At 52.9% G+C, this 27,086-nt stretch overlaps 1 protein-coding gene across 1 annotated transcript in view; it reads right to left on the bottom strand.

Annotated features, from left to right (window-relative positions):
* LOC102425267 (ankyrin-1) overlaps positions 1 to 27,086 on the bottom strand; it is an 81,248-nt gene that overhangs the window by 15,603 nt on the left and 38,559 nt on the right. The window contains 22 exon segments of the mRNA XM_023760824.1: positions 1,336 to 1,482; positions 2,324 to 2,455; positions 3,827 to 3,891; positions 5,880 to 6,034; positions 6,144 to 6,269; positions 7,854 to 7,946; positions 7,948 to 8,083; positions 8,343 to 8,439; positions 8,905 to 9,109; positions 9,586 to 9,797; positions 10,179 to 10,333; positions 11,289 to 11,513; positions 11,604 to 11,701; positions 13,808 to 13,886; positions 14,991 to 15,087; positions 16,635 to 16,707; positions 17,119 to 17,211; positions 18,300 to 18,398; positions 18,644 to 18,742; positions 20,816 to 20,914; positions 22,591 to 22,788; positions 26,953 to 27,051. Coding sequence (XP_023616592.1) covers positions 1,336 to 1,482; positions 2,324 to 2,455; positions 3,827 to 3,891; positions 5,880 to 6,034; positions 6,144 to 6,269; positions 7,854 to 7,946; positions 7,948 to 8,083; positions 8,343 to 8,439; positions 8,905 to 9,109; positions 9,586 to 9,797; positions 10,179 to 10,333; positions 11,289 to 11,513; positions 11,604 to 11,701; positions 13,808 to 13,886; positions 14,991 to 15,087; positions 16,635 to 16,707; positions 17,119 to 17,211; positions 18,300 to 18,398; positions 18,644 to 18,742; positions 20,816 to 20,914; positions 22,591 to 22,788; positions 26,953 to 27,051 — 2,782 coding nt within the window.

The raw sequence follows: 27,086 nt of genomic DNA, 5'->3' as shown, positions 1-27,086 counted from the left end.
GTGAGACGCGGGGCGGGGGAGGGCCAGGAGTCCCCCATGACATGCATGTGCGGAGGCTGACGGCCCCGAACACCTGTCCGAGGCGGAGACAGTGGAGACAGGCGGTGGGAGAGAATGAGGTCCAATGAGGTCAGAGGCAGAAGAGAGAGGCGACAGGACATGATCAACAGACGATGAACCCTGCACCCAGGGCCGCTAGATGGCATGTTCCGGGAGACACAGGACATGGAGAGAGAAAGATGTGAGGAGCTTGGCCTGAGCCAGCTCCACCTGGCAGGAGGCCCTGTGCCCAGACCAGCCTAGAACTTACCCACTCAGGACCATGCCCAGCGCCACAGGTGCCCGCACAGGAGCACACGTGTGAATGGCTGGGGACTAGCATTAAACTAGGAGCTTGGGGAGCAGAAACAGCGCAATGCAGCTGTCCAGGGTGATAGTAGGCACCAGAGGACGATAGTTCACAAAATTAAACATTGTTTTTCAGGGTCTGTAAGGAATCTGAGGGATCTAACCCAATTGCTGATTTTAAAGAAGAGACGATGACAGCCGCACCTGGAGTCAGGAGGGGAGAGGGACTAGAACCCAGCCCCCTGCTCCCACCACAGAGCAGGTCTCTGCTCTGCCTCTGTGCCCACGGCTAGAGGAGGGCAGCTGTAGGGCCGGGAGTGGGAGTCTCTGGCCCGCTCCTTCATGCGCTGGCTCCTTCCACGGCTGCTGAAAGGAAAGTGGTCCTCAAGAGACAGCAGTGGGAGTGCTGAGGGCAAAGGTCACCCCCCCCAGGGGCCTGGTCACATTGGGGGCTCCTGTGCATGCTGAACCACATCACAAAGAGTGAGGGGGAATAGGCGGGGTGAGGAAAAAGGGAGAGAGAGAAAAGGAGACATTGGACTCAAAGAAAAGTAACCTGCTTAGCCTCACGGGGGGGCTGCAATAAATAGGACTTTTAAAGTAGCACCCAACTAATCCACATCAGAGCCTGGGCCAGCAGCTCCATGCCCTTTGCTCCTCAGCTACTGACTGTTTTACACATGGGGACACGGATGCCCAGAGAGCGCCCGGGCCTGGTGCAGAGCTGCACAGAGGACGTGCGACCTGTAGGGGCAGGAGTCCAGCAGCTGCCCCAAACTCTTCCACTAGGACACCAGGTCCCCCTGGCAGCCTGCTGCTGGGGTAGCGTGGCCTGTCTCTCTTGCTCACCTTTTCCTCACCACCCTGGGGAGGGAGTTGTGGAGACAGACCTCCCACCCACGGGGGAGATGGTTTCATGAAGAGTCTCTGGCTGGAGGCTGGGAGGCCGGCTTGGCCCAGCCCCACCTCCTCACAGGGGACACTCACCATTCATCTGGGAGGGCGAGGAGGAGTAGTCCCGCTCCGTGTGCCGCCGGTCCGGTTTCAGATTGCGGCTTTGTCTGCCAGAGCCTTCCAACATGTTCACGATCTCGCTCCGGTCAATGTTCCGCAGGGCGGCGTACAGGTTCTCCACTGTCGGGGAGAAGGAAAGAAGGGCTTGCGAGGGAATTCTGATGGGTGCAGGGCAGTGCAGAATGCCTCGGGGCTCTGAACACCGGGAGAGGGAAACGGGAGATGGGGGGAGGTGGTTTATTTTTTCAGAATGTGGAGGCATTCCTCTTTGGTCAGAATCAAAGCCAACTGCCTCTGTGGAGAAGATGTCCTTATCCTTTAATAGATCTAGTCCAGTCCCTAATAGTGGCCAATTACAAAGCCTGGAAAGACTACTGTCATTTAAGAAGAAAACTACAAGAGAAGGAGCGTGAGAATAGTTAAAATGCTTGGTCCTGAGAATGCTGTATCTCAGGGCCAGTGGACTTGAGATGCAAATGGAAACACTCCATTTCCTCTTAGTGGTTTTGACTACGGGAATTTGGTTGAGGAGGAGCTGAAAAGAGTGAGACAAATCTTCCCCCAGGTTGGAGGAAAAGAGGCTTCTGGGAGGAGGAGGAGGACAGGCTTCGCTCACCCGTGCTCTGTCCCCAGAGGACGGTCCTCATTTGTTTGAGAAATTCAACAGGAAGTCACATACCCTACACGTGTGCTGCTACCTAGGGGTCCTGGTGCAACTGTCATTGACTGTGAGGACGGGGGCAAGCTGGAGGCCAAGGTTCTCTGGTTTCCTCTTCTGGCGGATTGCCCAGAAGACCCAGTGAGCCCGAGAGGTGTGTGTGTGAGAGGGACAGAGTGCAAAACAGATCGGATCCGAAGGCTAACATGAAACATGGATTCTGAAAGCAGAACTACTGTGGAGAAGACTAGGTCCTGGCACAGGCTTTGGACAGAGAGGCGTCCTCAGCTTAATGGTACTGACTCTTGGCGTTTGTGCCTTCACGGATGACCCAGAGGTTCAACAAGGCTGCGCTCTGCTCCAACAGCGAGTTGGGGTTTTCTACGCGGATCCTGTTGATGTCTTCCACGCTGAACTGCAGCTCCCGGGCCAGCTCTGCAAGCAAAGAACAAGGCCCGGTGTGAGCCAAGCCGGAGCTGGGCTCCAGCGCCCAAGCACCTTTGGATTGGATATTCCTTCTTACCGAGAAATACCAAGTGAAATCTAAGATGACCAGGCAGCCTCTTAGAAAGGTTAGCAACTTATCCAAGGTCACAGAAGCTGGTGCAGAGCCAGGAGTGGGCCGAGCCTGCGGACGCCCACTCCAGGGCTGTCTGTATGGCACCAGGAGGCCACTCACATTCCACCAGGAAGCAATTAGAATGGCAATGCATTCCTGTGGTTACATTTCTTCAGGGAAAGGCATTATTTACATTTTAAATGAAAATACAAGTTCCCCTCTAAAAGCCAGGCAATAACACAGAATGTTCGCCTATTTTCCTTCCCATTATTTTTATTGTTATGTCTCACAGGTGCTTTAGAAGGGAGAGCAGCCTCAGAGTCTAATTTCAAGGATGAGAAAGACCAGAGGGAAAGTTACAGTGAGAATCAGAAGGTGCCTGTAACACACACACACACACACACACACACACACACCTTTTGAGAATCGACATTCTTTTTTTTTTTTTTTTTTGGCTTAAAGAATGAAGTCTCTGAATTCCTGTTGTGGACCTTGGTCACACTGCCCTTCAGCAAGTTCTTGCTTAGGTTTCTGAGTTTGTCTGAAGCCCTTCTGCAGGGGGACTGAGGAGGCCTATTATTATAAAATCTCACCCAAAGACGGGGGAGAATTCAGTTATTGGGCCTATGACTATGTAAAGCACGTTTGGAGCTTTCACTTTATTTTGCCCATTCTTCACTTCAAATGTGACCCACCCTTATTGTTGACAAGACATGGGGTAGATTTCAGCGACTGCCGGAGATTGTAAATGAAAAATGTTGAGATTTAGCCTTTAATTCCCCTTTTCCCTCAGCAACACCAGCCTGTGAGGAAAGGCAATGAGAAGTGTGTAGGGGGCGGTGGACAGGCCGCCAGGTGACCTAGCTTTTGCTCGAGTGTTTGTTATTTGTTTGCTGGGTTTTCTGGGCTCCGTCCCTAACTAGCTACATATTTAAAGTCACTCTATTTAGTGGGATCTCCGTTTTCCCATCTGTAAAATGAGGTGAACTAGATCAGTTCTAAGGCCTCTTGTAATGTCAAACATTGATTCTTTCTTACAGAGGAAATCCAGATAGAAATGGGAGAGAGAGAGGGAGCACCTGCCTTTCTATTGGCCCCAAAGGTGTTGCTTGGGCAACAGACCTACCCAAGACAATCACAACACAATGGATGGTAAAAAGAGGTTTAGAAATGCTTTCGTCAGGTGCTCATTAGGGGGAGGTGTACACAGGCAAAGTGCTTTTTCTACCTCAAACTCCCTGGCTCACCTGCCCAGCTGAGACCCAGGTGTTCGGATATAATGGCCATCTTCATGTCTGCTCGGTCCGTCCCACTGAGAAAACCTGGGGAGAAGCATGGGATTTCATTGAGTAGCCTCGGCGGGACACAGAATCGACAGGGGTGAGTCAATGACCTCAGGTGGGTGCCCATGTCAGGGGTGAACCTCAGTGTGCACCAGGTTAATGGAGAACCCTGGAAGGGTCAGGAGGAGACCCAAGCCAAAGGCTCCACCTGCTGTGTTTATAACATATCAACCTGACACCTGCTGCGTCAGTCATATCAACAGGGACCTGCTGTGAGGGTGAGAGGAGTGGGCTCACTCACAACCTCCTTGGAAAAGGTAGCGGGCACATAGCATGCCAGGGAGGTGTATACCCAGTGTGGATTCGCTGAGAATGCTGTATCTCAGGGCCAGCGGTGTCAGAGTCCGTCTCCTGTCATCGGCTCCGCCCCCCTGCAGAAGGACGACAAGGAAAGGGTGCTGTGGGTTTCAGGCTCTCTCCCTTCTTGGAGAAGGGAATTCAAGCCTATAAGCTGTCGGGTAGAGAACAGTAAGACTCCAACTTCTTTGGAGCCTGAACACAAAGAGTAGAAGTGTGGGAGTGAGAGGGTGTTGCTAATCCGCACATAATTTAATAATGATGATAGTAATCTATAATAATAAAAGCACAATATGCTAATTAGACTAGACGTCCTTCTGGATAACCTTCTGGACAAAGCCGGGGCTGTGAGGGAAGCCCGGGTCCCGGGTGCCAGAGGGAAGCCAGTGCCAGTAGCCGGGGAAAGAAAGGCCTACTCTTGCACGAATTTCGTGCATTGAGCCTCTAGTGATAATAATATTAATAACAGTAATAATGCCTAGCTGATGTGGCTCAGTGATTGAGCATCAACCCAGGAACCAAGAGGTCACCAGTTTGATTCCCTGTCAGGGAACATGCCTAGGTTGTGGGCTCGATTCCCAGTAGGGGACGTGCAGGAGGCAGCTGATCAATAAAGTTTCTCATTGACGTTTCTACCTCTCTTTCCCTCTCCCTTCCTTTCTTTTTAAAAATTCAATAAAAAATATATATATTTAAAAAATAATAGCAATAATTACAAACCCGCGAGGCCCTTATCATGTTCCAGGCCCTGTGTAATCCTCACAATGACCATGTCATCGATGAGGAAACAGGCACAGACAGACTGAATAACTTGTGCAAGCTCACTCAGCTAATAAATGGTGAAGCTGGGGTTTGAACTAAAAAAAGAGAGGTTTTCTGGATTCCTTTCTGCTCAAAAGACCCACTTGTGACACTGGTCCGAGGTCTAACGCCATGGAAAAGCACCCCGATGCTTGCTCAAGGATGCAGGAATTCTATTTTGAAAGAGAAGTTGGCTTCCCCTGGTCCCCAGACAGGAAGGAGAATTTGAGCCACAGATGCATGAGTGTAACCTTGCTGCTTTTCTATTTTGGCAGGGAAGGCTGATTATTAAAACAATACCAGCAAAAACATGGAGACATATGATCACTCCCAAGTCCCTGTGACATATGCTGACGCGGACACCCCTACGGATTTCAATAAGCGGCCATACTTGGTTAAGATGCCTTTGCTGAGCTCAAAAACCTGGATGTTTGCACTGGCTGAGACACCAGGGATCCCTTCTCTGAGGGCCTGCCTCCCTGGGGAAGCACCTGAAAAAGAGGCTCAAAAAAAGCTATCAAATGGCTGGGTGACCTTGAGCAACTCAATGCCCAGTTCTAAGCCTCAGAGGCCTCAAGCGAGGGGTGCCAGGTAGATGCTTTTCAGGTTCCTTCGAACCTCCTCGAAGGGACTTAGTCCCTAGGGTGAACACGCAGATTGCCACCTGACACGGATGTTTTGTTCCTGAGATTTGCAGAAAGGGCCAGGCCTGCTGTCCCTGCCAGGCCACAGCCAAATGTCAGAGGAGACCGAAGAGCCTTCCCGAGGCTCCCCGAGCCTCAGGGAATTCAAAGGCAGCTTTTCAACAGGGGGAAGCCCTTTGGAAGTGGTCGACCTACGACCTCCTCAGGGACCCCACCTCTGGCCCAGCATCCGCCTCAGGGGGCAGCTCACCTTGGTGCAGGGGGGCATGGTGATGTTCAAGTGGCAGAGGATGTGCTGCGTGTCCTCGTACTTCATCGCCTTGCGCAGGAACGACAAGGACCCTCCTGGTTCTCGGCTGCTGTCCCTCACCTAAATCCAATCACACAGAGGGGACTCAGGGGGGCGTTCCACAGGCCACGAGGTTGGCCGAGAGATTTCTGCCTCCCCAGCTTTCTAGACCCGGAAGCGAGGTCGGCACCTTCACAGGAATGGCCAGACGGTTCTCCCGGAATGACTGGAACTGGAAACTCCGCTGCTGGGCAGCTTTTTTGACGGGCACCAGGTTCCCGGAGAGTTCTGCGAACAGGGGCGTCCCCTCCAGCACCTGCAGGGAAGGGAGAGCAATCCAGCTGTCACATAGAAGCACCCAGATGTGCGGTCCTGCCTTCAGCTCTGGCCATTCCTCCCTCGAGACACACCCCTCCTACAGCACCAGGTGCAGGTCTGCTCTGGGAAACCACTGTCGGTTTGGGAAAAGGTTATATTTCCAGGTTACGCTTTCTTACTGGAAAGGGTTTTACTGCAAGCAGGGACCTTCATGCATTCCTGTGTGGCTGACCAGGATTGCTGTCAGGGTGCCCTAGAGCCCCACGAGGATATCACAAAATGACTTCTGAAAAAACAAACCGGTTTTCACACCCGTCCAAAATGTTTAGTGTATGCAAAGTGCTAGAAGGACCATGCAAGTTTGTTTTTGTTTGGTTTTTTGTTAATCCTCACCAGCCCCATTTATTTCTTAGAGAGCATGGAGGGGAGAGGGAAAGACAGAAAGAGAGAAACACTGATATGAGAGAGACACATCGATTGGTTGCTGCCCACCAGGGCTGGGGATCGAGCCTGCAAACCGAGGTATGTGCCCTTGACCGGAATCGAACCCAGGACCCTTCAGTCCGAGGCCGACGTTCTATCCACTGAGCCAAACCGGCTCGGGCCCAGGCGACATTTTAATCTCACCCCTAACATAAGGGGCCCTACTGTGTATATACTGCTTTCAATTGACCCCATTGGACAGTTGAGGAAATTGAGGCCCAAACAGAATAAATGCTTTGTCTAGTTAGTTCTTTCTTCTAGGCCGTCAGCCACCCACAAAGGCTCAGCACAAACTTCAAGACCAGACTTTTGGGAAGGTCCTGGCTTATCACACATCTTAACATGAGCCAATATCCTGGGGCCAGTGGCAGGTTCCAATCCAGTCATCATCTGTCGCGCCCTCTCCCCTGCTTCCTCATCTGGACGCTACCAAAACCCTAGCACAGCAGGTCAGAGTGTGGGTTCTGGGGTTAGTCTACTTGGACAAATCCTTTCCCGACTGTTTACTTAGTTATGTGACCTTAGATAGGTTACTTAACCTCTCTCAGCCTCAGTCTCCTCATCTGTAAATTGGGGATAAAAGTACACACAGTTTTGAGAATCAGGTGAGATTATGCTAGTCAAGCACTTTTACTATTAGCTGGTACCTAAGGACTTTAACAAATGTCAGCTCTCATCATCACAAATCACTGGGCCAACAATGACGTTCCTCACCTTCAGGTGCTTCTCAAGAGGGGCATCAAAGAAACAGCCCAGGCCCTACCAGGTTTGGCTCAGTGGATAGGGTGTCGGCCTGTGGACTAAAGGGTCCCGGGTTCAATTCCGGTCAAGGGCACATGCCTGGGTTGTGGGCTTGACCCCCAGTAGGGGGCGTGCAGGAGGCAGCTGATCAATGATTCTCATCATTGATCTCTCTCTCTCTCTCTCTCTCTCTCTCTCTCTCTCTCTCTCCCTTCCTCTCTGAAATCGATCAAAATATATTTTAAAAAAAGAGACAGCCCAGGAAGCCTACCCCCATCACCAAGAAAGGATTTCCCGTCTCACCGTGGAAAGTGAGCCGGCCCTCGAGTGCCCAGTGACAAAGGGGTGCGGTGCTTACCTCTATGTCCCTGCTCCGGGCCACCTCAACGAAGTTCTCGTGATGCTCGAGGGTCTTGTCCACCTTATCGTCCGTCATACAGTAGCAGCGAAGCCCGCCCTTCTCGCGGGTCATTCATCTTGGCAAAAATGACAAACTTGGCCATGTAGGGCACCGCGGTCAGCTCCTTGTACAGCAGGGTGGCGAAGTTCACGGCCTCAGCCGTCCGAGGACAGTCCGACAGCCAAAACCTGAAAAGAGAGGGCTAAGTATAAGCGCGTTCCTAAATGCCCGATGGAGAGCTTCATTGCCACCCAGACAGGAGTGACCTGCAAGCCATGCCATGGCCTCTCTGGCACTCCTGGTGGTCCCTGCAGGGCTTCGATGTGGAGGACACTGAGGTTCAAGCCTGGGATGGGCAGGTGGGGGCATGAGGGTGGCTACCGGCAGGGGCAGCGCTGATTCCTCCTTGCAGGGCCCGGAAGTCCCCTGGGCTGGGACGCGTCTCACCTGGCAGAGACGTTGGTGGTGAAGGTGGCACACTCGTTGGCATATACAAGCTTGGTTGTTCCTGTTATATCTTCCCACTGGGCTTGGTCTGTTCCTCCTACAACAGGACCAGAGAATGGGCTGGGAGACAGTCTTCAGAACACAGACACAGAGCTTGCCAAAGCAGGGAGGCCAGTGTGCAGGGCAGAGACAGGCATATCTGGTGAAGCCCTGAGCACACCTGTTCTCTCATACTCTCCTCCCCTGTTCTCCCATACTCTCCTCCCCTGTTCTCCCATACTCTCCTCCCCTGTTCTCCCATACTCTCCTCCCCTGTTCTCCCATACTCTCCTCCCCCTCCTCCTAGCGACCCACAGACCCCTTCCCAGAACAGCCAGGGATGCTTCCACGGAAGGCGTGGACTCTACTCAGATGCATCACCCCTCCATCCCTTTGGAGAGCACCTCACTAGGCCAAGCCAATAAAATGCGAGACGACGGCTATCTTTGCCTTCTCCTGTCTCCCCCTGGAGTGGCTGGAAGGAGGACAGGAGACAGGCCAGAGGCCAGGGGTCACCTCTCACCAATGACGCTGCAGAGCAGGCGCAGGCTGGTGGTGTCTCCCTCCCCGCTGTCCCGTGGGTTGTCCGTCCAGGAAGGAGGGAGTGGGATCCGCAGCCCGATGGGCCGGTGAAATTTCCGGCGCCTGGGCTCCACGGTGACAATGGGGCTGAACGTGGCCTGGTTGCCCAGGAGTTTGGTGACAAGCTCATCTGGAACAGGCTGGGCCTGCGAAGGGCCGAACAGGGGACACTCAGCCCCAGAGCCTCAGAGGGGCTCGTGGACAGGAAACAGCACAGTCCCCAAGGGGAAGGCGGGCTGTCTCTACGGAGTGGAAAGGTGGGACCCAGGGCTGCCCAGGGCTGACATCACTGCTTAGCTCTCCTTTCTGAGCCCTTTCTTGCCATTTCCCTGTGGCTCCTCATTGCCGGGATGGTACCCCCCAGGAGGCCACGTGGGTTAATGCCTTATCCGGGACATTCAGCAACTTCACAGGGAGCTGTTGCCTGATCCCACCCACCCAACTGTCTTTTGAGCTTTAAGGTCAAATCTCTAATGAAACTTTCAGGCCCTGGACAAAAGTGTGGGGGTGAGGGTCGTCTTCCTGAGGGCCTTGAACACTTTCTACCTTTCATGAACTCTGTCGGGGTGCGGTAGGGGCAGGGCAGGGGGCGCCCCATCGGGTGAGGAGGAGGCCATGTCACCTGCAGAGCCAGCTTCACTCTCTTGGTGACGGCGTTTTCTGGGAAGGTCGCCTGCACCAGGGGCACCAGCTTGCTCTTTAGAGAGCCCCCTTCAGGGCCGATGGTGTCGTAGTCCTGGCAGAGCCGGGACATGATCACGAAGTACAAGGGGAAGTCCGTGGTGATGATGCGGCACACCCGCTTCTTCTCCAGCTCCTCCAGACTCCCCAGTTCTGGAACCACAGGGCACGGTGCCCTTAGCCCCGGCATGCTGAGCCCAGGCTCAGCCCCACCATGTCCCAGAGCCCCCTCAGCACTGCTCTCTCCGGGGGCAGGCCTCCACCCAGTGGGGGGCCTGGGAGGGGGGAGGCTGGGCTGTGGGAGGGAGAAATCCCTGCAGCCAGAAGGTCAGGCAGAAGGAGATGCAGGTGGCACATAGGGGTCAGTTTGCCGACCACTGCCCTAGGGACCCGGAACTGCACTAAATGGGCCCTCTGCAGGCTCTCGGGGCTCTCCAAACTCCAGGCGGCCAACAGCCCACCCCCAAAGTCCAGCCTCAAATGCCATCTTCCAGAAGGAAGGCGCCTGGTCTGGGGCCTGTGGGGCTCAGTTACCTTCGTCCATTCCGTTGAGGATCTGGTCCAGGTAGCTTTCTCCGTAGCGGCTCTTGTGTTCCTTCCACACGGAGCCGTTTTCACTCCGCAGCACCACGAGCTCGCGATCCCCGCGGCCATGGGAGGCGAAGTGGGGGATCTCCACAATCACAGGGCTGCGGGCACAGAGCGCATGGTGGGGAGGTGTGAGGACTCAGGCGTGTGCGCCTTGTGGCCAAGGGAGGGAAGAGGGGGGTGTGGGGCATCTGGTTCCTGCCTGGAGGGAGAAGGGGTCCTTTTGGCACAGTGGGGCCCCACCTATGGGCAGGTCCCGACTGTGGAACAGACCTGCCTCAGGTTCCCGAGCCACCCATGGCCCCTGTCGGTCACCACCAGGCAAACAGCTCTGCCCTGGAGCCCGCCTGGCATCTCTGCATAGCGCCTCTCGGAGCCCCGGCTTCCCACCAGCACAGCGATCATGACGGGAGGCTTTCGGGACTACACTCAAAGGGGAATCAGCACAGAGGCCTCTGTGGGCTGCTTTACAAGTGGTGGATGAGAGCTTGGGGTGGAGACAGGGAGTGGACAGAGATGAGAAGGCAGGGCCTCCTGGGCAAGACCTGTCCCCACGCGCCAGCTGCTGCCAGCCGCCAGCCGTGGTGCCTGAAGAATAACAAAGCTCCGGCAGAAGCCCCGCCTGCCGCAGACGCAGACGAGGTGAGGAATGAATGGGCTTCGAAGCCCATTGATCTTGCCAGCCATGGGGTGAGGCTGTAAAATTGTCTTAGTCCAGTAAGACCATTTTGAAGCTGAAATAATTAAACCCTGGGGGGGGGGTCCCCAAAGTAGCTCTGTCTTCCCGTCCCTTCTCTAGTGTCATACGGGGTTGGAGAGTATTGAGCTCCACCCGGGCTGTGGACTCCTTCGTGTACCAGGAGCAGGCAGTTAAAGGGGGCGGGGGCTCAGGGTGCTGCTCCTGTCAGGACAGCAGAGAAATGAGATGATGGGGGCACCAGGCTCGTCCTCTCTCTGCCCTGTGGCGGATGGCTCTGTGGTTGCTGCCGAGGTGACCGTGATGGACCCACAGGGCAGGGACAGGTTAGGGGCACCCTGCACAGAGAGGCCTCGAACCTCAAGAACTGAGCCCCCGTGGGCCCCAGCGCGATGATCCTGCTGGCCAGGCCCTCCTCCTCGGCCAGCGGGGGCGGCGTGCTCAGCTTCTGCGGCTTGACCAGGCGGCAGGTGATGCGAGTGGGTGCCGCACACGTCCGAGGCGGGATCACCACCCGCAGGCCGTTGTGCCGACTCCCTCTCATGGAGCCTCCCCGGGCGTCCACCATGAAGCTCACCAGAAACCTAGGGCACAGGCAGATCCGTGTTGGGTATCCACGTGCTCCCTCCGAGACAGGGAGCGTGGGGGTCCAGTCCCTCGCAGGGGCCACTCACCCTGTGTGCACGGGGCTGGCCACCGGGCTGATGTTGTCTGAGGTCTCTGTGGCCGGGCTGCTGGGGATGAGTGAGTCTTCATCATACTCTTTAGATGCCTGAGGAGGAGGAGAAGGACAACTGTCTTAGCCCCTCCCAGGCCACAGGTGCTGGTCTCGGGACCGCCGATGCTGAGCCCGGCTGGGGAGGCTCAGGAGCACCTCCTCGCCAGTAACCACGGAGACCAACGGAGGAAGTGCACCCACAGGCTCACTGCCGAACCTGTGGGTGCAAGGCGTGCCTGGAGTCAAAGGAAGCATGGCCACTCCTCGGCTCACGACCCTGGGACGGAGTCTCGGAACGGACGGAGCAGGTCCTCCCTCCAGTCTGGCTTCAATCTTAGGTCCTGTGCCCACTGCTGACCTACCCCCCTGTTCTCCAGCTACACCCCAGCCTGAAACCTCTGCTTGAGGTGGCTTGGTTTTCACACTAGAGTTGGCAACAGACCCTGTACCATCGCCTACTCGTTCTTTAGTTCTGGGTGAGCTCCTTGTCCTGTAGGCACCTGAGGTACACGAGGTGACTGGAACGGACCAGTGCCCTTGTGTGTGTGTGTGTGTGTGTGTGTGTGTGTGTGTGTGTGTGGCGGTGGGGGGTGGGGGTGACGGACGGGCAGCTTCCTGTTATCTCATCTACAAATGGGACAGACCCTGCCTCACAGTAATGCTGCAACTATAGGTCATGGGGCTGCCGCACACAAGGACTCTGAAAGCCATCAGGGCCTGGACCTGTCTCCATCCCCTCCAGGCCTATTCTCCTCTGCTCTGCTCATGCTTTCCCACAGGTGCAGACGCCCTTGTCCCTCTCCTTCACTCTTCACTTTTCATGTCTCGCCCCCTCCATCAATTTTTCCCTTTGAGTCTGATCTGGAAAAACTCACACCACACTGTTGAGCACCTGGATATTTACGCTTCCCTCATTTTGTGCTAAATGGTTTCATGTAGCTGAGTCCACCCTTGCCGGTTGGACCATCAGCTCCTACAAGGCAGGTCTGGGTCTCCTAGTCTGCCATCCGGCCCTATGCAGGGCACACAGTAGGACTCCAGCAACACCTGCTGATTTTGAGGAGTCGTAGAGAATGGGTTGGTCAAGAAAGAGCAGGACACAGCTCCACCAGCTGCTTTTGTTGATCTGGGCAGCACCCAGGGAGTGTGCCCCAGCAGGACCAGGGCCGTATCTGACCATGTCCCCCAAATGCCACCCAATGAGTGACACCAATATCCGCCACCACAATACACCTAGCCTAGAATGGACAGCTTCACAGCCACGTGGGGCCAGGGCTATGGCTATGGCTGCTGCACTTAGACACACCTCCCGTCAGGGGCAGTGGAAGAGACCAGGCTTTGTGGGACACAGACACCCCTGGCTCAGTTATCAGGCCTCAGGCTGTCATTTCCAACCTCAAACACCACACTGCTTTCTTTTTATGCTAGAAAAACCCCTTGTTCTGGGGGGGGCGGGGGGGGGGGGCGGGAAAGAGTGCCAATGGCATAAAAGTAACCAAGGGGAAATGAAATTGTTTTAAACCCTCCGACCCTTGTTGAAGACAAATTCAGATGCCATCCAGGGAGCCACACGGTAGGGTACTGCAATGAGTAATATCCCAGTGGGAACAATCTTTCTGACACCCTCTTCTATTCCTATTGGTATTTTAAGCTCCCAGTAATCCCTTAAGGAAGGCGAGGCAGAAACTGCTCCCTTTTCACTGATGTGAAAGAAAAGGAGCGCAGGGTTCTGTGACGTGCCCGAAACTTCGCTGTAGAGGCAGGTGCAGCCTCGGGCTAGCTCTCCAGCACCGTGACCTGCTGCCCCCATGGCTGCAGAGAGCGCATGCGTGCACCGGGGTCGGGACCGTAAGAACATGGGCCTTTGAGCTGAACTTCTGGCGTCAGTTCTCAGCCTTGCTCATGACTGAACCAGCGTAATGGTGTTTCCCACGCCCGTGGGCTCTGCGAGACGCCATGTCAGTCACGTCTGGGATAATGAGGACACTGACACCCCAGGGGCTACGAGGAGCAGTAGAATCTCGGATCTGAGGGCTCGGTAAATGCTACACGTGTTTCAACTGTTAGCTCCTCTCGTACCCCAGGTCATCTCGAAGCAATCATTGTCCCGGGGGTCTCTGCTCGCCACAAAATGAAAACAAGAGAAAGGATGCTTCTTACCTGCTCTGGCTCTTCAGATCTGATCACCACTGTCTCAGGTGTGACACAGGGAATCCTTGGGATGGCTGGAGATTCCACCCTGTGCACCAAGACAATTGGAAAATCAGAGACGATCCTTCCAAGTGGTCCCCCTTCTTCCATGGGAGGCCTAAGTGAAACACCTCTGTACCCCATAATAACTACCCAGTCTGCTCCCTCACCACAGCCTGGACCCGCCCCCCCCCATTTGCACATGCAATACAACTCAGCCTCCACCACTGACCAGCTTCCTCCCTTCGCCTCAAAGCCTTTCCCCAGAGCCCCACTGTCCCTCACGACATCACAGAAGGGCCCACCTCCTCCAGGGATCCTCCCCACTCTCATCAGCCCAGTTCTTAGCCTCAGAGCCCTTGTTGACAGAACCCTCGCTCTGGCCTCCACACCTTATTCTGCATTGCTATATGACCTCTGGGTGTGTGTTGATCCTACCAAATAAATCTGTAGTTTCTTTATGGCCAGGGGCCAAGTCTTGTACTTCTTTCTAAGTGATGTTCAAAAAATACGAATTGATTACATATCCTTGTTGTTTCACTTCCTGCTTGTCCCACTGTCCTGCTTTGTATAAGCCACGGGACTACGCTGGCACACATCTGTCTGTCCAGAAAATGCTGAGAGCTCAGTGTTTCCACACAGTGGTCTCTTCTAGATTCATTTGTAGAAAATCCCCGTGTGCTAATGTGCCCACAGCAAAGTAACTCGCAGCGTCACAGGGAGGAGTGAGAAATGTGTTCCGGGCAGAGACAGCCTCTCTGTGGGTTTTCCCTAATGTGTGGAAGGATGTGGTCAGTGTTAGAGCTCAGGCACCAGTTTCTAATGTGAATTTTCTCAATGGATTTTTCTGGGTGAGAAACAGTATGTGAGAGGGAGAAGGGGTGTGCATATGAGACTGTGAATGAGGGAGGCAGAGGTATCGGAAGAGGAGGGAAGACACCCCCAGCCAATATGCTGTAAGGGAGGCCTCCATGTCCCCACTTGATGCTCAAGCTACCGAGTTAATTTATCCTAAGGTGCTGGACCACAGTCCAACCGATCAGCAACTATATCCCTGTCAGGGGCACACCCAGGGGCTGGCCTTCCAGTGACTTTTCTCTGCTCTGAGATCCAGGGCAGGACCTCGGCCATCCACGGGATGGGCACTTCTTACACTTGATCCAGCTTCGGCACAAAATCCAGCAGCTCTTTCTCTTCATCTACATCCCTGGAGTCCTGCCTCTCAGCCCTGGAGCCGACGAGTTCTTCTCCTGAAACCACACAAGTTTAAGTGAGTGACGGAATGGAGACTTCCTCTTTCTTTTAAACAAGTGCTCTGCCTGGTCCTCAGTGCCGAGGAGTGGAGGAAGGCTCAGATGATTGAAGGGGACCATTAGCAACGTCTTTGACCAGCCCTGTTCCTCCAGCCCTGGTACCCAGAGCAGGGCGGCAGCTCCTAGCATCTTAGTCTGTACCAGTCTTTGTAGAAGAAAAAAAAATACAACCAGAAAGAACTTTTTTTTTTGGGTTGGCAAATTCCATTTCCAAAGAGCCCTTGTAGAGTGTGCAGTGACACCAAAGAAAGGGCTGCTTCTGTTCTTTTCCACTCCACACACCGCAGAAGCACAAGCTACCACGGAACTGCACCCGTTCGTTCTGAAGGGCTGAGGGGTTCTTGTAACCATGGCAGGTGGAGCCTCACTACTTCCTCAACCCGTCACCACAGGTTCACACTCTGCCTACAACCCAGACTGCCTCTCCGTTTCTCTTTCCTGGCTTGCACTGGAGTCGGAGCCCTCGACTCTGCAGTGTCATCTGCTGTCCCTTAGCAGTGAGTGTCCTGACTCTGTGATCTGGAGCTGACAGAATGAAATACAACAACAGCTCATGCAGTTATGATCACAAACACAGTGGCATGGGCACAGACACAGAGATGGACAGGCGGGAGCTCCCCGCCAGGGCATGGATCTTATGGGTGTACATTTCCTGTTTTAGTCAAAGCTCCCGGCTCCGGAGTGTTAGCCGCCAGAGGAGGGTGGAAAGCAGGAATGGATTAGTGAGAGCTTGGATTGCTTGGGGTGAAATGCACTGTGAGAAAGGACCACAGGGAACAGAAAGTGTTTCATACCCATTATAGATATATGAGCGGTTCCTGGAAAGCAAAGAAGAGCCAAGTTTAAGAAAGGACAGGATTGCAGTCAGTTAAAGCGAGAGGCATATCACCACAGGGGACACAAGCACAGCTTTAATCATCTAGTGGCAAAGTTATTCATTCAAGGGCCAGAGAGATAACCCAGTCCAGTCCAACTACTGACATCCGAGGGTTTTTTTCCTACAAGAACCTGGTTCACAGAAGTTGAAAATGGACATACCCCCAAACTTTCTGACCCCTGAGGAGGTCAGAAGGGCAGCTTATTAAACAGATTCATACAGATTTTAAAATAAACAGCTTGTTGTTTGCTCAAGGAAAGCACCAGGCAGAACTTGATGGCAGTTCTTTACAGCTCTGATCATTGATCTGAGTAGAATCATAGTCTATGCATAATATATGCAAACACATATTTATGAAACGTCATGGGATGTTGTATTTTAATCTCCAAGATGTAGATTTTCCTTCTAAAAAATTACATTAATGAAGTATTTCTGAGGGCAGAGAACATCTTTGAAAAGCAGTTTCTCTCTGGTTTCAGTTCAGGCCAGAGGTGCTGTGCTGTGCCATAGGGACACACGCCTGAGTGGGCCGGGAAGCACTCGGGGAGGCTCAGAGCCCACGTGTCCCCCGACTGTACCCCGACTGATGTCAATTCCCAGACTTTACCTTCATCTTCAGAAACATCCAGGATCTCATCTACTGTCTCAGGGAAACTCATCCGGTGCTTGTCACTGACTAACTAAAATGAGAAAAAGCAGAGAATTCAACCCAAATAGAACACTGAGACAGCAGTTACCTGGTTATGACCATGGAGACAGGAAGGAGGAGGGAAAGGAGCTTTGTCCCAAATGAAAAGAGGCTGTCAGCCTGGAAGCCGAAGTCTGACAGGAATCACAGGGGAGATAAACATGACACACCCGCTTCCCATGGCCTCATCTCTGCCCCAAGCCCGTCTTACTGCTGCCCCTTTAGGTCAGCCCCCAATTCCTCCTACCACTAGGTGGCAGTGCAACTCCATCGGACGGAGAAGACCCTCCCACCTTTAGGCTTGGTTCTTTCTACCAGAAGAGGGCCAGCTCTGAGAGTAACCCATAGGGGCACCCAGTCAGGCTGTGTGTTCGGGGTGGAGGATGCAAAGAAGCAGACATACCACGACACTGGGTTCATCTGTGACAACCTTGAGCACGTCTGTTACAGAGATGTAGCCCAAGCGCTTGGCTATTGCCAGAGGCGTGGTTCCATTCTGGGGAAAACAGCAGAGAGAGGGCGCGATCAGACAAGGGAATGGCGTCTGGGAGGACAGCTCACATTCTAACCGCTATGAGGGTTGCAGGTGGACAGATTGCACCTCGAACCCCTGCACACTTGCGAGCCCAGACATGTGCCAGACGTTAGCCAGGTATGTGAGAGAGGAGGGCAGGGATACTTTAACTCTATAGTGATGAGTGCAAGAACCTTGACACACGAGCAGGGAAATCTTGCCAGGACAAGTCAAAAACTTCCATGAGGGAGCCAACTGGGGAGAAATGAGACAGGAAGGCGCCAGGAAGATGAGGGTACAGGGCAACGCTGTTCACTGCTCTCAATGCCGGTTCTTTGGGTGTCAGTAACTGAGCAATAAGATGGTTCAAGTCATCCATATACTTCAACGAACTCCCTCAGGCCAATCGGAAACCACAAATTACCAGAAGTAGGGGAGGGATGTATTCTCTACACTCATTTTAAGAGAAAGATCAAAGTGAGAGTAAACTGATATTGAGGCTTTTTTTTTTTCCTTTTAAGTTCTCTAGTTCCAGGATGTGCCCTGGGCCCCCACAGATTCAGCCCATTCCAATTAGGCTCTCAGCAACCACATCCATGATCAAAAGTCCACACACTCTCGGAGCTGTAAGCAGCCTTAGAGATGACCTAGCACAACCCGTGCACTGTCAGGCGAGCAAGGTCACACTCAACAACGATCACCGACGTTGCTAAGGACGGCCCTGAGGCCCTGCCAGGTCACGAGCCACGCAGGGCGTTTGGTGTTGTTCACTGTACCACACTGAGAGCAGCTTCACATGTTTTAGAGAGAGTTTCAACAACTGCATGTAAGCAAAACTAAAGGGGGGAGGGTAAACGGTGCTTGAAAAGATAACCTCAGTTCACCAGAAGGAGAATCTAACCACAGCACGCCCTGGCCTGGGGGGACCCAGGCAGCTACGACTTTATGGTACAGCAGCCCGTCCAGGCCCCAGCCACGCAGTAAGGACAGACCGAGACCCTGTGGTTAAGGCTCGCAGCGCTGCCCAGGAGCACAGTTTGTCCGAAATCAGGAACCGGGTGGGCACTCACCGAGCTGACCTCGTTTGGGGAAGCACCATTTTTGAGAAGCAGTGTCACGATGTCTGTGTGTCCCTGCTGGGCCGCCTGGTGCAAGGGGCTGTATCCTAGCTGTAAGGCGAGGTAGACATTTTGGCAGGATTAGCGAGCTCCGAGAGAAAGACCTGCCCACACACCACAGCGTCTATCCGTCTTCCACGTGCAACACAAACATGCATTTTCCCCATTTCCTCCTCCAGGGTCACAGCTCAGAATTGTGGCAGAGCCCCGAGGGAGCCCAGAGTCACTCTGGCTGCATACTAATTTGGCACTTAGGAAGGGTCAATATAGGAGGCAGGTCTCAGGCGTCCCTCTACCTTGGTCTTGGCATTGACGTCTGCCTGGTGCTGTAGCAGGAACTTCACCATCTTGATGTTTCCATAATGACTGGCCACGTGGAGGGGGGTGTAACCCATCTGAAAAGCAAGAGATGAGAACGGGTGACCAGCAGGGCTTCTGGGCGTACCAAGAGCCTCTATAAGCTGTGCATTAATAAAATCCTCACAACAGAGCTGATGAAAAGAGAGCATGGCCCTGGCCGGTGGCTCTGTTGGGTGGAGTGTCATCCCGTACACCAAAATGTTGTGTCTAATCCCTGGTAGGGACGTATACAAGAAGGCAACCAATCAATGTTTCTCACATCGATGCTTCTCTCTCTCTCTCTCTCTCTCTCTCTCTCTCTCTCTTAAAAAAAACCCCCACAATGAAAACATATCTTTGGGTGAGGAGAGAGAGAGAGAGAGAGAGAGAGAGAGAGAGAGAGAGAGAATACGGATGGGGAAACCCTTTGGAAGGCTGACAGCTGCGATGAGGTGTAAGCTGTACGGCCATGGCCAGTCAGGTACCGTTGGCCTGGGAGGGAACAGGGCTCAGTGTCAGACAAGTGAAGTCTGAGATGCCAGGAGGGAGCCGAGGGGAGATTGGAGCAGGCAGCCTTAGCACTGCTGGGGCCCGGTGAAGACACCTATGAGGAGACACCTATGAGGAGTTTAAAGCCTGGGAGAGGAGCGAGGTCACCTAGGATACACGCAGAGAGAGAAAAGGGGGCCCATGTGCTGAGGCAACACAGAGGGAGACCAGAGAAGAGGACTGTGAGGGAGGGATTGCCAGGGGGTAGGAGGAAAGCAGAAGACCCGTGTTGTAGAAGCCGAGAGAGGTTCTGCTGAGGGGGTCAGCCATCAGGCCCTTTGCTGGGAAGGGGGCTTAGGTGAGTACAGTTGGAGATCACTGTGACTTGGATAAGAGCAGATATATTCGCACTAGGAAGGTGGGAAATCCCATTGCAAATTCCCCCAAAAGGCTGTCCACGTTGCTGAGCTGCAATATAATGGATTTTATAGGAACTGGTCACTGTTTGAAATGAGTGGGCTTTGGGTATTTATTCATTTGCATTTTGGCTACAAAGGAGCTTATTTTCAAGGACTCTGTTCTGCTGAATAATCCGGTGCTCCCTCCAAAGTCCGACAAGCTAAGGCCCTCTGAGCCCTGTGGTCTAAGTGTTCCTGGAGGGCCGGGGCCAGATTTCAGACACCATGTCGACACAGACCCTATGCTGAACCCCGAGTAATGATATGGCTTAGGGACCTACCAGGTCCTAACCCACAGAATAGGGTCTCTCAGGACAGGGCCCCAAAAGACTAAACTGGGCCCACAAAAGAAGCCTCAGAAATCCAGAACATCCTTGGTTTTCAAGCAGATTTCTGTTGAGGCTGCAAACAACTGGGGATAAAATAGAGTTTCTAGATTTTTCTCAGGGAAGACCTCACGTCATGTTGTTGACTGGTGTTCCTGTGGAACTTCGGGGGTGGGGTGGGGTGGGGTGGGGTTGGAGGGGTGTCACACTGTCCCTTCTTTAACACAGCTGCTTTGTGACAAAAAGGAATCGAATGCCACTTCTTCAAGCCTCCTTCTTCTACCAAACGGAAACTCTCTCCTCCTTGGTGCTTCGAGTGGCTCTCTGGGGCCTCTCTTCTCGGGAAATCACGCTAGGCTGTCCCTCTGGCCTCTGACAGTCACGCCCACACTAAGCTACAGATGCCTCGAGGCAGATTCACCGCCCGGGTGTGCACGGTTATCCTCAGTCGCTTCACAGAGCATTTTGCACACAGAGAGGTCCATAAAAGCTGAGCTGCATTCGACTGAACGCTGGAATAAAAGGCTGAATTGTCTAGTGAATCCTGGGAAGCCTGGCGTTTTGATACCAGGCTCATGTACCAGTAAGACGGGTCTTGGAATCATGATTAAACGTTCCTCTCAGTTTCTCACTATAGAGGCTCAAAGGTCTAGCAAACTTCAAAGTTCCCAACTGGAAAGTGAGGCAATGAGGATTGGTGTCTTCAAACTCCACTGCCACCCCTAGGAAGGGGCAGAGAAGAATATGTCGCTGCGTCCTTGGCGTTTCTAAGCTCCGAGGAGGTGTCAGTTCTGAAGCGTGAGGGAGGCAGGCACTGGGCAGGGCGATGGGCGCACACAGGGCAGGGGAGCCTTACCCGGGTGGGGGCGTCCACCATGACACCGTGTTTGATCAGCATGTCTGCCACTGAAACGTGGCCTTCTTGTGCCACCAGGTGGAGGGGGGTGAGTCCGCTCTGGAAAGAAAAAGAATTGTATCATCTTGTAGCCAGTAAAGAGTTCCAGGCCACAATGGAAGAGCGGAGGCCTGGGAGCTGAACCTGCTCTGCGGCCACCGACCAGCAAAGCTCCTCCAGCTCTGAGCCTGCGTATCCTTCTCTAAAACATGAGGTGGTCAAAGTCAGTCAGAGGTCAGCAACACTTTCTGTTAAGGGCCAGATCGTCAATATTTTCGGCTTGTATCTCTCTTGCAACTACCCAACCCTGCCAGTTACAGTGAGAAAGCAGGGATGGCCGACACATAAACAAATGAGGCATGTGTGTTCCAATAAAGCTTTATTAGCACAAACAAGTGGTGGGCCGGATTGGGCCAATAGGTCCCAGTTCGCTGACCTCTGAACCAGATGAGCTTCATGTACTTTCCAATTGTAACATTCCCTATTCCCAAGATTCAAGATGAACTTCAGAACCTTTCGTTTCCTTATCTAGAAGATATGGATTAGCACTGATCTATTTCAAGAGCAAAGTAAAGATCACTTGAGAAAGATGAAAACACACTGAAAAGCACGATGTGCCATTTACATGTAGCGTGTGATTAGATCACAGCCAGTGTTGCACTGTGGAAATGAAAGAGGCTCTCTTGCTGGGACTAAAAACACCGTATTCTTGGATCTCTCATCAGAGCTTTCTCATGAGGAGAGTCATGCACCAGAGATCTCGTTTGTTTTGTGCACACTCCCCAAAAATGTCAGGAAAAACATGCTTTTCTGAAGCTGTATTATGTTCATTTATCATCTAAAGAAGTAGCTCTGTGTATTGTATGAAAGGTCCCAAATAGGCCAAGTTCATAGTGACAGATGTGCCAGGGACTGGGGGGTTTGGTAGACATGGGAAGTGACAGCTAATGGGTATGAGGTTTCCTTTTGGGGTGATAACAATGTTCTTAAATTAGATAGTGGTGATGGCTGCCCAATTCTACAACTATACCAAAAGCCACTGAAGAGTACAATTCAAAAGGGTGAATTTTACAGGCTGTGAATTAGAGTTCAATGAAACTATTTTTAAAAAGAAGTGACTCTTAGTCTTTCTCGGGTCATGCATCCCTTGGAGAGGCCAAGGAAAACCATGAACACTTTATCCAGAAAAATGCTCACAGGCCCATCCTCCCAAAATGTTGTGTACACATTTGAAAGGTTTCAGACTCATATGCTAGTAATCCCTGGATTGAGAACTCCTATTTTCATGCATAGATTGGCATTTAAAAGCATATCCTCCCTACTGAAAAAGAATAGTTAGTACCAAATTACTAAATACATTCCTGAATGCAATACTGGCCTATGTTTGGGAATGTGTATTGTGGATTTTATTATTGACCTTTTTGCTGATTCTTGAACTCATCTATTTAAAAGGAGTCAGCAAAGGTGTTGGCTCGGGGTCATGCAACCTTGGGAATATGCAACCTCTCTGAATCCGTTTTTTTTTTCCCCACTTATAAAACTGAGATAAAAGCTACAAAGGGCTGTTGTAAGGATTGCGCGCGCGCACACACACACACACGCACACATACACATACACACCACCTAATTCAGAACCTGGGCCCCAGGGGGTGCCCGATATTCAGACATAATGTCCAGCTAGCTAACACTAAACCATGACTGAGATCCCAGGGCCAGCCGGAAGGCACCCTGTTTACCTTGTTCCCCAGGTTGCCGTTGGCTTGTCTGGAGAGTAGCAGGGCCACCATCTCCGCATGACCATCCTGGGCAGCCAGGTGAAGGGGTGTCACGCCCTGCACCGACTCTGCGTTCGGGGACGCCCCGTACTGCAGCAGATTGCGGGCCACCTCCATCTGGTTCTGCTTGGCAGCGATGTGCAAAGGGGTGTAGCCATTCTGAAACACAAGAATGGTTCCAGGGATGCTGAGCAGACGACGTGAGCACCTGCCTCACATTTAATCCTCTAGGGGGCGGGGGGGTTAGGCCTGGACCTTGGCTGGCTGGACACCCTCCCTCCGAGCAGGGCAGGTGTCACCCAGGAGGGCAACTTCAGGAAACAAACGAACCAAGTCTATGTGATTTGGAGCCGGTGAAGTCCTGCGCCTTTTCTCACCCCCTATTTCCTCTATCAGGCCCTGATAAACGGCTGTGCAGGGAGTGCTCTCACTAACAGATGCTGGGGTGCAAGTAGGCTGCCTATGGAACCCCGAGAAAACTAGGTAAGTGAGAAAATACAAGGCTCCCTCTCCCTCCTTCCTGCTTTAAGAACAAGCCCCCAACATTTCATAAAGGAAAAGCAGCAGAGCCCTTCTTTCCCTGTGCGCTGGGCTTGCCGGCTTCAGGCAGGTGGAGGAAGAGGACAGGCGCCTGGCAAGGGACTTGGAGACGCGGAGTCGGTTCTGTTCCGCTCTGACTAGCCGTGCAATGCATGCAAGCCCTTCAGCAACGTCTAGACTTCCGTTTGTATTTTTTAAGCCATGAAAGGTGGATAATAACATCTACCTTGTTCTCAAAGTTGTTGAATAGATCAAATACAATAATATTTGAAGGCACGTTCCAAAATTAAGATATAAGAGTAATTTCCCAACTGGCACGGCTCAGTAGTTGAGCATCCACTTATGATCCAGGAGGTCACGGTTCGATTCCTGGTCAGGGCACAGGCCAGGGTTGCGGGCTCCATCCCCAGTGTGGGGCGTGCAGAAAGTAGCCAATGATTCTCTCTCATCATTGATGTTTCTGCCTCTCTCTCCCTCTCCCTTCCTCTCTGAAATCAATAAAAATATATATATTTTAAAAAGATGTAAGAGTAATAAAGCTCGGTATGGCCCATAAGATGTGTTTAGTCCATGATGAGATAAAGGAGCTGACCCCAAAGTCAGCTTTGTCAGCTTATTCAGCCGGCTTTTCTTTTTGGTGGTAGGACTTTCTCAGTGAAGGAAGCAGTGCATAGATTTACGTTCAGGAGTAGGCACCTCACCCCACTGCGGACAGGTGGCCATGACTTTGGTCGTCACCGTCACCATGGAGACCACTTTCACTTACATCGTCCCTCTTGAGCGTCACTGCCACCATGTAGGCCTTTTGGTTATTTCCTCACTTTGTGGATAAATAAGCCAGTTCTCTGAGAGGCCAAGTGGCTTATCCGATGTCACCTAGCAAATGGAATAGCAGCTGGCCCGAGCCTGGCCTTCTGACTCCAGATCCCAGCTTCTTCCAGAGGGCGCTGCGCTTCTAACGCTTCAGTGTGTCTGAGAGCACTCGGGGGTCTTGTTAAAATGCGGATCCTGACCCAGAAGCTCTAGGGAGACCCAAGATTCTGTGTTCCTAACAAGCTCCCCGGTGATGCTGATGCCGATGGTCCGAGAGCCACACTTTGAGGATCATGGTCCCAAAGCACTCAGGGCCCATGGGGATGCCAGGCCTGAGGGCCTCGGAGCAGGACCATGACTGCGTAAGCACATGTCCACCCAGCCCCAGAGCAGATGGCATAAGGCATATGGGCCCCCCACCCTGGCCAGCATGCTTCACGCTGTCCCAGAGAACGGAGTCTCTCCTGCCAGCCACGGTCTTACTGGGAAAACCAACATTTCTGATTCTGCCAGGATCACTGATGAGAAAATAAGAAAAATGGGGTGGTGGTGGGGGTGGGGTGGCTGAACAATACAGTTTTATAGCACTGGGGGTCAGGGGCAGAGCCATCTGCCAAGTGGGTTTTTGTGGAGAAATGAAAAGTTGTAACTTACCCCCCAAATGAAATTGAATTAAAAAAATCATTCCCTTTAAATAATTATGTAAGATAATTCATTGGAGTGTTTCTCCTTTTTAATTTGATTATGTTACGAGAAAACATTAAATTCTTCTTTGTAGGTTGTTTTCCCATAACAAGATGGCATTTTGATGATAATAAAGGTAATTACACAAAATGAATTTTGTATTATATCAAAAGAGAGCGAAGAAAAGAGCTGTGGTTCAGTGGATCAAGCCTGAGCTCTGGAGCCATCCCTAAACGGAGATCACTCTCTCTCTCAGAGGAGTGTCGGGGAATGTCTGCTCAGTGCAGCTGTCAGGGTGAGCTGGGAGGAGGCAGCTGCACACCTAGCTGGGTGCCCGGCCCACAGCAGGCAGTCACTACATAAAAGCAACGACTACTAGGACTTCTGTTCATGTACAGAGGACAGTGACTGGAACAATTTGAAGTATATTCATGAAAGTATGTTAGGAGTCCCAGGCTCCTGGGCAGCTGTGATGTCACACTGGCAAGGACAGTACCCTGTCCCGCCAAAAGGGCCAGCGGGCCCTGGAGGTGGCTCTGGCTGCCAGGTGACCGAGGTTACAGCTGAGCTACCACTGTCCATCTCAAAACAGGGACCGCCACTCTGAGCTTTCCCGAAACCAGGACTGAAGGGAGTGAATGACCTGTAGGTGACAAGGACAAGGAGGAAGGAGGCAGGAGAGTCAGGGAGAGGTTAGGGAGGGCCAGGTGCCAGTCCAAGGCTCTGCTTTCCCCAGGAAATGAGCTCATCCCAAGGCACGCCCCGCTGGAGAGAGAGCTGCCGAAATGTTAGAACAACATTAGCATCAAAATTAGAAAGGGGAGGGTTTGGTTTGGGTGCAGAGAGATTTGCATGAGAAATTCTACAAAATTGCCAGACGACTTGGTAAACTATTTTTTGCCATGGAAACAAAACCCATCTGTACAGTGTTCGTGCCTGGATAAATCTCTCTTTAAATACCATGAACCTGGCCCTGGTTTCTTTGCTAGAAGGAGGGGGTGGAAGGAGGAGGGGAGCCCAGCTTGTTATTTTTAGATGCAGGAGTAAGTCACATCAGAGCAGGGCCGCATGCTCTGTCTACACAGTGACGTGGGCTTTGCTACAACAGCGGCGGGGACGGGAGCCCAAGGAGACAGGGGCACCTGGGAGACACTGTCTGCAGGACAGGGAGGCTGTAAAACTCAGAGGAGCATCCATTCTGAAGAGGGAAGACAAACGGAACTGATTGTCCCTGACTGCCCTGCGTCCCCAGGTGTCAGCTGGACCCGCACACCAGCGCACCTGACAGCTCCCTCCTCAGAGGCAGCCTGCACACTCCTGCTGCTGGGCTGAGCACTGGGGTTTGCTTCCCCAGAAATTATCCTTCCGAGTCTTGGCCGCCCTATCGGATGGCGGGTGGTGAGCTCCAGAACGCAGGGACTGCCTGAGTCCTGACCCAAGCCCTGCTCCCTCTCCTGGTCCCTCCTCCTAGTGTGGCCACCAGCCCCACAGCGACCCTCTCGTCCCACAGGGGGCAGCCTGTCCCCAAAAGTGATCCTCTGTCCAGCTTCCTCCCAACACCTTGCATCACCCCCACCCCCACCCGCCAGTCTGGTCTTACATAAGCCAGCCCCGCCAGTCTGGTCTTACATAAGCCAGCCTGTCAGCTCCCTTTCCTCCGTTCCCTTAGGTGGCCATGAGGCTGCTGCCCTGAGCAGGCGCTGCAGAGGCTGCAGGAGGCCGGCACACTGGACATGTGTCTACATGTGACATCCATGGCTGTGCCTCGTTCAAAACCACCACAACCTGAAAGTCTGAACTCACAAGAGGAATAGATTTGGGGGGAGGAGGGGGTGTGAATATTCACATTCAAAATAGGTCCCTTTTGTCAAGGTTCCGGCAAGTTCACTCACAGCCCCGCGTATTTCTCAATGTGCAGTCACTGCGCTGGAACGAGACTGACGGAGACGGGCCACACGTGGAGACGCCTGTGCGTGCTGACCTTGGGTGGCCCACGTGCAAAACTCAGCTGACACTGGCGCTTCGGGGACACGTTATTGTGTGAAAAGAATCCACCTCTGTGAGGTAACCTGAGGCTACGAAGTGTTACCCACTTCCCACCCACTCCTGGTCCCCAAACAGTGGCAAACATACTGCAGGGGAGAGCTGAGCTGAGACAGTGAGGCGAGATTTCTGAGGCAAAATAAAAGCAAACACCAGAGCCCTTTGGCTGCTTCTGGAACAGCCCTCCCGGGAGGAAGCAGGCAGCTGCTCTCCGGGCTCCTGCTGGGGATCGGGGAGGCTTACCAAAGCAGGACTGTGTGGGGAGCCGCCCCGCGGCAGCAGCAGCTTGACGATGTCCAGGTGGTTGTGGTGGACGGCCATGTGCAGGGGAGTCAGGCCGTACTGCAGGAGGGAAGGGGGAAACGACAGAGAGAACA

Source organism: Myotis lucifugus, unplaced genomic scaffold (genome assembly GCF_000147115.1).
Source record: "Myotis lucifugus unplaced genomic scaffold, Myoluc2.0 scaffold_194, whole genome shotgun sequence".
NCBI lineage: Eukaryota > Metazoa > Chordata > Mammalia > Chiroptera > Vespertilionidae > Myotis > Myotis lucifugus.
Note: the sequence above shows the minus strand (reverse complement) of the source record. Positions and strands in the feature narration are given on the sequence as shown.